Source organism: Nothoprocta perdicaria, unplaced genomic scaffold (assembly GCF_003342845.1).
Source record: "Nothoprocta perdicaria isolate Ctin4 unplaced genomic scaffold, notPer1 scaffold_19, whole genome shotgun sequence".
Classification (NCBI taxonomy): Eukaryota; Metazoa; Chordata; class Aves; order Tinamiformes; family Tinamidae; genus Nothoprocta; species Nothoprocta perdicaria.
The window spans coordinates 6,839,207-6,849,585 of NW_020455093.1; the positions used below are offsets into that span (position 1 = coordinate 6,839,207).

The 10,379-nt window shown below is 30.9% G+C and overlaps 1 protein-coding gene across 1 annotated transcript in view; it reads right to left on the reverse strand.

The window, feature by feature from the left end:
• Positions 1 to 10,379, reverse strand: part of SNTG2 (syntrophin gamma 2) — a 126,919-nt gene that overhangs the window by 30,509 nt on the left and 86,031 nt on the right. Inside the window, exon 12 of the mRNA XM_026037069.1 lies at positions 6,717 to 6,833. Coding sequence (XP_025892854.1) covers positions 6,717 to 6,833 — 117 coding nt within the window. The remainder of the gene's footprint in view (positions 1 to 6,716; positions 6,834 to 10,379) is intronic.

The following is a 10,379-nucleotide window of genomic DNA, read 5'->3' on the forward strand; positions in this document are numbered from 1 at the left end:
TGAATCAYATGAATCACATTAAAAAAGAAACTGAAGGCCTCTGGAAGTGAAAGCTGTTTCACGACACCTTTTCAGAATGTAAAGAGACTCATGTCTGGTCTGACCATTTGACAGTTTTTATATTTTAATAACAAATACAAAATACCAACTAAATGCAATGCTTACAGTAAAATGTGTTAGAACATTTCATATGTATATGTTTTCTGTAKTATTATAGGCATTGTTTCATCATAACTGAAAGCTCAAGATATTACTTAATGCTAACATTAAAAGTACTTAATACTATCTTAAAGTAATCTAGTCAGATTTAAATCTAATGTCAACTGCTTTACAAAACAATTTTAAAGCAATTTTAGGTATTACACTTTTTGTTATACTACTTTATAMAGTGTAGCAATTTTTTGAGTCAGACATCATTGATGTAAAAACTTCTGTTACTCTTTTCTTTCCAATGAGGTGCAATCAATTTTATATAAATTTGAATTTTTAATTATTGTTTTTTAAAGGGAAGTCTTTTTTTTCTTTGAAAGTTGTTTKGAAGATAAACCAATTAAAGATAACAGGTTCTGGACTATTCTTGTTGACTCTCAAYGAATCTTAATATATCTTGCAAACTAAGATTTATAGAAGAGTGATGGATAGTTCAATATTTGGTCTTGAGTTTCTGGAAGGAAAAAAARTCTTTCTATTCTTAGTTAAAAGTACAAGAATTCTCCATTCCTATTAGCGGCTAGACAGGACAAAAATCAGAAGCACCTGCTTGGTTTTACTTATGAAAGTGAAGTTAATGACAGAAGGTATAACTTAAAAACTGTTCAGACAACTGAATTTTCATTTGCTCCTACTTTCTGTTTTGATTCCTGAAGATTACTTTAAATGGCTATGGTTCTTTTTGCTACTATTAACGATGCTGCCATGAATAATGGTAACACTGCTGTGCCATTAAATTCACTACAAATACTTTATAATTCTCCCCGTTATCCTGTAGATCTCTTTCATCCTTTGACTCTCCATAACCTCTTACGACTRTTTGTGCAGAGACAGCAAGGGCTGATAGGTCACAATCACCACCTATATAACACCAAGTCTTTCTTTTCACAGTGTATACCAAGGAAAAAGTACCATACTTATAGCAAGAGTGAAAGAGTCTGAAAATCATAGTGTGCAAGGTCATCAAAAGAACACAAATGACATTTTGAGAGATTTTAAGGGAAACAAACATAATTACAGTATGTAAGCCATAGGGGAAAATATAATTATTATAGTTTTCTCCTTAAAACTGTCCTAAAATGCTATGTTAAAAGTTTAAAATGTTATTGCATTGCTGTAGAAATATCGTAAGTGATCACATATTTGTAGTCAATGAGAAAAGCTGGAAGAACCTGAAGAGTTCACAAAACTACAATATACTTCATTTATTGAAAATGATGTTTCATATTAACATGTCCATCATAACACATTTAATAAAGAGGTCTAAGACAAACAAGGCATTGAAATATATTCTTTAAGCCATAGAGATRTTTTTTTCTCAATATTGTTTTTTGCTGAAATTATTCCTCTAAATATTCCATACACAGCATTATTTTGAAATTATTTTAAAATGATATTTACATTTTAATAAATAATTTGACAAAATATCTCAAAAAGTTATATTCAGAATGGGTCAAGTCATACATATGGGCCAAACATACTTTCATTCATGTGACTTTATRTGTGGCAAAAGGTAAAACCTAAGGTGAAAATATATGAGTAGTTAATAGCATTCAGACAGTTTCTACCTAACTCCTGTTTAGTACATGAATTTATAACCAAGTCTAGTTGAATGGTATTATTCACCATATGCTGAAAGTCTAATTCTAAGTGTTAGAAAGAAATGCATTGTTGATATTTTTTTTTTTCAGATATATAACAGACTCCCTAGATAACTCAATGCAATATCTGATGAAAAGGTTATTGAATACTGGTTTTATGGATATTTGGTTGTATTCATTACTTCATAAAGAGTGTAAATTAACACATTCATAAAGTGGTAGATGATGCTCAGCTTCCACAACTTCCACAAGGACAGAGGAATAACACAAATGAATAACTAAGATATAACCTGAAATTWCAATTCAAAATCCATGATGAGATACCGAAACAATGGACCTTCCTCTCAAAGGTACTAAGTGTTTAATAGGTGTTAAACTTCAGTATGAGTTTCTCTGAACTAATTTTTTTGCAAAGAATTCTAATAGATTTAGGAAATAAACTACACTGTTCAAGCCTCCTTTTTTTGCAGTATTTTGACCAAGTAATTTCAACATCAGTTCAGAAGAATGCTCAAATTCAAAGTACGTTTAACTCTAAGTAGGCACATAWTTCATTACTTTTTCTTAAAGAATAGCTAAGGTTTTAGAATGGGAGAAAGATAACAATAAAATTAAAATAATTTCAGCACATACACATGTACTRTATGCTTGTGTCAAACAACAAACTGAACAACAGTTATTCCTCAAAAGAAAATTCAGGAATGTTAAGTAACAAAACAGATTTTTATACTTATTCAGAGATAACATTAAATGATTACACTATAGACATAAAACTAAGGAAATACAGTCAATATGTATGTAATATGTAAAATAATAAAATAATAAAATAAAAAATAATAAAATAAAAAATAATAAAAATAATATGTAAAACTACATAGTTACTACGCAATTTTGCATAATAACATAGTCCTACAAGTCCTTTTTGTCATATGGTGTTTTTCATATTTGAGAATCTCAAAAGTGTGTCATGATTACAAATATGTAATCTGTGAATTAGTTCTGGAAATCCATTAAATACAATCAGATAAGGCACTTGAGGGATGCAGGAAGAATATTCTTTGTTAAGCAACCTTACTGTTTGAGCCTCATTAAGTGTACAATGATCTGATCTAGAATTTTCTCAGATCTTGGGAAGGTCAAAAGGGAGTATATTATTACTAAGTAATTAACACAAATTAACATAAGTATATTAACACTAAGTATATTTGCACAAATAAGAAATAAAATATTCCACTTCAGCTATTTTGCCAATTTACAAATCCAAGTTACAAATCACTCAAATTCCCATTCAAAAGTGAATTTGTGCCTCAGWTTTGAAATGTTGAATTATTTTATCATGCCTTTTCCATCAGTCATTAATGAGCTGAAAGTTGTTAAATATTTCTAGTAAGAAAAAGGTCTTGACAAGCAGGAAACATCAGTAATATTTATTCAGGAAAATCATATGAAAATTAAAGGGGAGTCCAGTGACCGCTGATGAGCGGAGGCTGGAATAACAGGTTAATGGCAGATAACAAAGGTACACACAGGTGATAACAGAATCAGTAAACTAACTCGAGATATGGTTCTAGATACGCTATTATATATAATAGTTCATGATGAATTTACTTGTAATGAACGATGGTGAGCTTGCTTGCTGCAGACAAATGAAACTCTTTCTAAAACAGCTGGTAGTTTGTCTCCCTAGGGCCATCGTTCTTGTCATACCAAGTAATATTCATATTCACTTTCCACTTTCCTAGTTGTTTCAGCAAAGGTGATAATCTGCCCAACTCAAACTGACTGCTTATTTTTTTATGCCTTGAAGAATTTTTGCCTTCAAGTTAATGAACATCTCCATCATGCATCAAATTTGTTTTCCAGACTAATTTGCCAACAGGCTGTAGGTTGTTTATGCATTAGTTGTTAGATATCTAGTATGTTGCCTTAAAATCAAAATGAATGCTACAAAGAAAAAAATAACCAGTAGTTTTTTCATTTGTACATTATATAACCAAAAAAAAAAATTTTGAGGATGGAGTGATGAAGTCTTCATAATAAAGTAATGATTTGATTTTGATGTAGTTATGACTTGATTTTAATATAGTTATTTAAGAATTTTTAGATTTAAAATGCTACATTTTTAATCATATTATCCCAAATTATCTTGGGATAAATTTCCACTGCTTAACAAAACTGGCTTCTTCAGAAACACAAAATTACCTTACAATAAAGAAAATCTTCCAGAATTTCTTCGATATAAGTGGACTGATGGATTTTTTATGGTAAATACCATTGTAAGTGAAAACAGTATAATAACACTTTGCTTAACACTTAGAATGTACTTTGTAATCACATCTGTTTGCTGTTTGCTGTTTATATATCATAATATCTAGAGAGCAATAATTCAGACTTCGTCAGCTGTAATAAAAGTGCATTCATTTTTAGTCCTTAATTATCCCCTAGAGCCAGCCTGATTACAGAATAATTGACAAACCTAACACTAGTGATGACTCAAAGAGTTGTTTCACTTGAGTTATCTATTCTGTAATGTTTATGGAACCTAACATATCTTTATCCACTTTCCATAAGAGCAATCTAAAATTCAGTTTCTCTAAATCTGACGAGATTTGTCCTTATACTGTTTTAAAATAAGTACCCCAATAAAACACTTCTTAGGCACAGCAGGCTGCAATAAAATGATTACATTTATCTGGTGTCAGCATTCAAGCTACTTCATCGTAAATTTAGAAAAGACCTTGATCTAGACGATTTATGTATTCTCAAACTAATTATACTGAAGTGGGTGAATGAGAATTCTGTAACAGTGTAAAATTGACTAATCAGATTGACATAAAAACAAAAAGAAGATTTTGTTTTGARTTCTGCTGAAAGTTAGAAATTATATTCAACTCCATCTCTTATACACAAAAAAAATAGAGCAAAARTCATATCATATGTTTTTATAAACATTTATAAGGTATGGAAAAAGTCATTAAAATTAACTACATGACTTGTAGATCATCTACTTGGTGTACACCACACTGCTGGATTGCAAATAGCATAGCACCAGAGAAACAAATTTKAAAAAAAACGTAATACGATAATGACAAACATCTAAAGATCAGTGAAAGGCTTCTTGAGAGGACTTAGGATTGAAGTTATAAAATTATTCACGCTTGGACATGAAATACAGAAAGAATATCAAGATAGGCCAGAGGCTGCTGACAGGACCCAGCTTCGCTTGGCCTGTCCGTGAGGCCATCCCTCCTGCACCAAGGGTGGCAAGGTTGTGGAGACAGAAAAGGCAGACACAGTCAGCTTGTAAGTGTGATTCAAGATCCAGGTTTGAATTCTGAATATATGTATTGCTGGTAACTATCCTTTTCCTTTTTTTCTTTTTTGTTGCTTAATTTTAAATTTTATTCCCTATTATAAAACATCTRTGGTGCGATTAAATATCAGGAAAACTGATGAGTGAATTTTAGAATTCATATATTCTGTCATACACTTAAGTGCATCTGATTAGTGGGATGACCTAACACAGTGACCGCAGGAGACATCTATCTTAATTGTTTGGAAAAGCTATTGTTTCTACAAATCTTTGCACAGAAGCACTGTAGACTATCATAGATACTGACAAATAATATGGTAAAAATGCTAATAAATATTTATCTTTACTTGCTTGTTCTTAGTAGGGTGCTAAATACAATAAATGAAGTAGTCTTTCCCCAGTATCATGTAGATGGATAGTTTTAATTACATCAAAAAATTCCTTCAGAAACAGTTCTGAAGACCATTATTAAAATTCATAAAKTTAAAGCCACATGAAAATTTGGTATGCTATTTATTTGCTTAATATTTTTTGTTTTATTTTGCATTATAATTGTATTCTAGTAGATGAATAAGATTTTAATTCTCAATATGTAAAAAGGAATATTTCTTTGCAGAGAAAAAAACTCMTTTTTACAAATATATTCTCTCATTTTAAGAAAAGTAGTATTAGTTGGTCATTTTAAAACGCTAGGAGGTAATAGGAATGGATTCTAAATCAACAGATTTATAATTTCAGTCTAGAGAGAATGTCATTGATTTCTTCTGTCTAAACGAAGTTCAAAGACTAAAAACACTTCACAAAAGTAGATTGGTGGTATATACATAAAAAGATGAGATTTTCTTTTGTTCCACTAAATCAGTGGACTGACCTTGTCATGATCAGTGACTTTCTGATCAAGAATTAAGAAACCTGCTTTAGCTTCAAATGTATTTTAATTATACATTTTGTTCTTTGTGATGTATTTAAAACAGTGGCTCTCAGAAGAGAGATAGAAGGCAATAAAAAGTTTCCATGTGTTATTTATGGGTTACTCTTAAGAGTTTAGAATTCTCCATCTCTTTTCATCATATTTTTATTATTATTTTTGACTGTTTTGCAGTAGTATTAGATAAGTCCTCTACTGTAAAATATAATTCTATAGAAATAATCAAAGCACTATGCTGTCACTCATTCAAAGCATACTGAATAATAGTTCAACCCCTAGTATGCAAAATTCACAACTTCAGTTAGGATGTTGCATTTCATGTTATGAATATGTTGCCTTTAAGGTTAGAAATTTTGGTTATAACCAATGACAAAAAAATCTGAACATATCAACTTAAAAGAGTAAAACAAATGTTCCCTATTAAGAATTCCTTGAGTTCTACAGATATTGTAGGATTTTCAGAGAACCTTGAAAGAGGTTACTTATCTAAAGCTTATTGAAATACAGTAACATCTATGGCTTTAACTGCTTTTGAAGTCTGAGCTGACAACTCTGGTAGGAAAAAATAAACCCAGACATGACAAATAAGTTTCCATCTACAGTGAAAATTTCCTTCCCCTTCCTCCCAAGTTTTTTTTTTTATTTTTTTTTTTTATTTTTTTACCGGTGGAGTGCTGAAAATGTAGAAGGATGAACCCTTCAGTGCCAGAAACTTAAATTTGTAGAGCTGAGATGAATCAGTTCCTTCAAGTCTCTCATTTACCCATCCCATATGTATGACCTGTAAAACAAAGTCATTGAAAATTAAAACTCATTTTTCCAGTGAGGCAGAAGATAGACCTGAATAGGTCAAATCCTTCCACAGGGAAGATTGTACTAGATTTTGATGTATCATCCCTTGCTTTTAAACTGACTTCGTACTGCTATCACACTGTTAAAACTTTAAACCATTCCATTGTGTCGAAAGTCCTTGAGAATACTTAATTCATATTGTACAGGTTTTCTGAATCCTGACTCTAGCCCAAACAACRAAGTTATATTCACTCTAGTATGCCATGCAGGTAAAATTTAATATGTAAAAATTAAGAATAGTTATTGTAAATTCATGTGTTCTAATGTGGTTAATCTGTTACTAGAAGCTTCCAGAGGTCGCTTCTGACCTTTTAAAAAGTCACCTACATATATTTCTGGATATTGTCATTTAACCTTCAGAAAAATAAGGTGTACTAAAATAATGCAGCCAGTATTCTAATTTCTACCTTACCTTCAGGACAGTCAGAAGTTGGACATACTAGAACTTCTGTGACATATACCTCTTATAAGAGACATCTGAATAAGTCACCAGATTTATCTGAAAAGAGCTTTTTGTATGTTCACTTTTGGCATTGCTAACAAAGTGTCTTTGTCACACCAATTCTTTTTTTAAATACCTTTTCCAGGATAAATTTTATCACATAAGAAATGCGCTTTATGTTGTAGCAAAATTAATGACAGTTTCACTCATTACAACACTTTGCTCCAACAGTATTATGAAATGTTCCTTTACATAATAGATCAAACAATTTTAAGAAAATATAAAATTCATAAGTACAACTCTATGCTTCTTTTCTGAGGTAAATGGAGATACAAGAAGCAATAATGGTACTGTGGTAATGAAATATCAGGATTGTATCTGCTCATGGAAAGAATCTTGATGTATGCAAAATCAAGTCTAAAATGTTTAAGAGATACCTTGAAATAGTTACCAAACTTTGAAGTGACTGATTCGATGATCTGAAAATACAGCTATTGCTGACAAGTTTGCTCTTTTTCAGTTTTTCAGGCTACACTTCTGAAAAGTACTGGGTGATGTACGAAACAAATGCCACAACACATATGAATATCCTCATCCCACAGCACTCTGCTGGATGTCAGAGGAAGCATAGTCTGAAGAAGGTATTAAGTTGCATAAAAACTTCAGCATTTGTTTTACGGTAAGATTTGTGAAAAAAAAAGGCTCAGCTTTTTCTATTTAAGGATTTGTGTGCGTGTGTGTAGTTTCTATTGTAAAAGCCATAAGGCAGAAACAACAGATAGGGAGTATAGTTTCATATATAGATACATAGATATAGATACATCTACATCTATAGATATAGATACACACTTACACTATGAAATTTTCACATACTGCCTTTTAGTTTTTGTAATCTGACATATCAATTATATCTCTCACTATTTGACTTATACAGCAATAGAATAAAAATATTGGAGCAGACACTATTTTGCTAAACTGAACTACAGCATTAACATTTAAAGTGTTAGGAAACATCACACTAAATACATTAGACTTTCCAATTCTTGCTTTGCTAGTATGTAAATTAAATGAGTGTCACTAAAATATTGCTTCTATACAGGTCAACAAAGCTTTAGAAACAGAATGTTCAGGCACTTTAAAACTTTAATGAAAAATGCCACGCTGTAGTTAGTAAAGTACTACACAGTATAATGTATATTGCTTTTATCAGTGTGGTAATTTTCTAATAGATAATGCAGATAAGAAAGCAACAATGCCTAAATCTGGGAACCTACACAATACAACACTCTCCTTTATATGTAGAAAGTTATGCTTGCTTACTTACAAATCTACACAGCTCATTAACCTCTAGCAATTTTTTTAAAGTCTTTATTAAAAAAAAGTAATTTACTGATCAATTAGCAGATTGATAAGGAAAGCATACAGCTCGATGTTATATTCATAATGATAACAATGATGATAACAATTTATTCTTACAGCGGCATTACAGTGGCCAAAGAATATCAGAAATCTCCACAATGGCAAATGGCAAATTAACACACAGCCAAAGTCTGCATCTTGTCCAAGTCATTAATCAAACATCATACATTAAGTCAAATACATCCTGAGAAAATATATAACTATATAACTTGCAGCAAAGCATAGATGTTCTTTTAGTATTTTAGGACAAGGAAAAGGTGAAATTCTCAGTCAAAAACTTGGAAAGATTGGTAAGAGAAGTCTGGAATTCCATACTGATTTGCTACTTCTTTCCTCTGTTACTTCAGATGTGTCACCTAGTCTTTTCAAGACTGTGTTTTAACTTCTAAACATGTCYTTGATTTTGTGTGGTTGTCAGGAAAAATGTTACTTTGATATACATAGTTGAGGTRTGTATATTGGCTTGCAAGGATCAGCCTTACCTACCAATGGTGGTGTAAGAGGTAATTTCATGCCTTCAATCCATTAAGTCATTAAATTTAGAAAATGTGTTTTTTAAGTTCTTGAACATGATGGGTTTTTTCACTGAAAATATGCTTTATGCCAAAGTAATAACATCTGTGAAATGGGAATTTCCCTTATTTGTTTTCTAGAATATGTATGAAGATTGTACCACTAACATATTCTTATCTGTGATTGCAAGATCAGCTAAAAGTACTAAATATTATAGCTGTGATTTAGTGCAGCACTTAATCTTGGGTAATTCTCTTGAGGATGTATTCAGTATGTATGTATTCATAGAAATTACATTTTCTGATCATTTGCAGACATACATTTTTGGCTCGAGTTTTAAGTATGTTACTAAAATGGAAATCCGTTATTATTTTCCTTGTAGTCACATGACATTATGACCAGACTACTTGTAGTAGGTCAGATTCAAAAGACTTTTTCAACACGGCAAACCATTCTTCTTCAAATCACAAGGTTATGTTTTCTTTCAAGGTTATATTCAGACTTTGAAATTCTTACCCGAGTACTACATGTGCCAGTAAAACAAAATCTTGTTGCAGTTCTTGACTTTTCTAAAGGATATCTGCTCTTTTATTTACTTGGTCAATTTTTTTAAGGAAAACATATTAAAAAAAATCAACAATAAGCCATTTGTAGATTGATTTAAAAGTCAGAGAATGTCCCTGTAGAAAATTTACTGAATATACGAATTCTCAGTGCATACATACATTTAAGGAAAACTATATACAGTACGGTTAGAAGACATGAAAGTTTTTAGTAGTTGTTTAGTTTAGACTTTTCGTATGTTTAGGGGGGAAAAAAAAGGCAGTATCTCAGCTGTTTTAAATGCACATTGCTGAAATAAGTTCTTTTACAGGAAGAAATAAAGTCAAGGTGCATGTCTGAAGAATGATTACTACTGGAAGATTTGGAGTGAGCTCGGTGAATTTAGTGTTGTTTGAATTACCATTATTTGAATTACTCGAGGATATTAAAAGAGGAAACTAGAAAGTAAGTGATAAGAAGCACAAAAAAAAAAAAAAAAAAAAAAAAAAAAAGAGGGAAGGAAAAAAAAAAAAAAAAAAAAAAAAAAAAAAAAAAAAA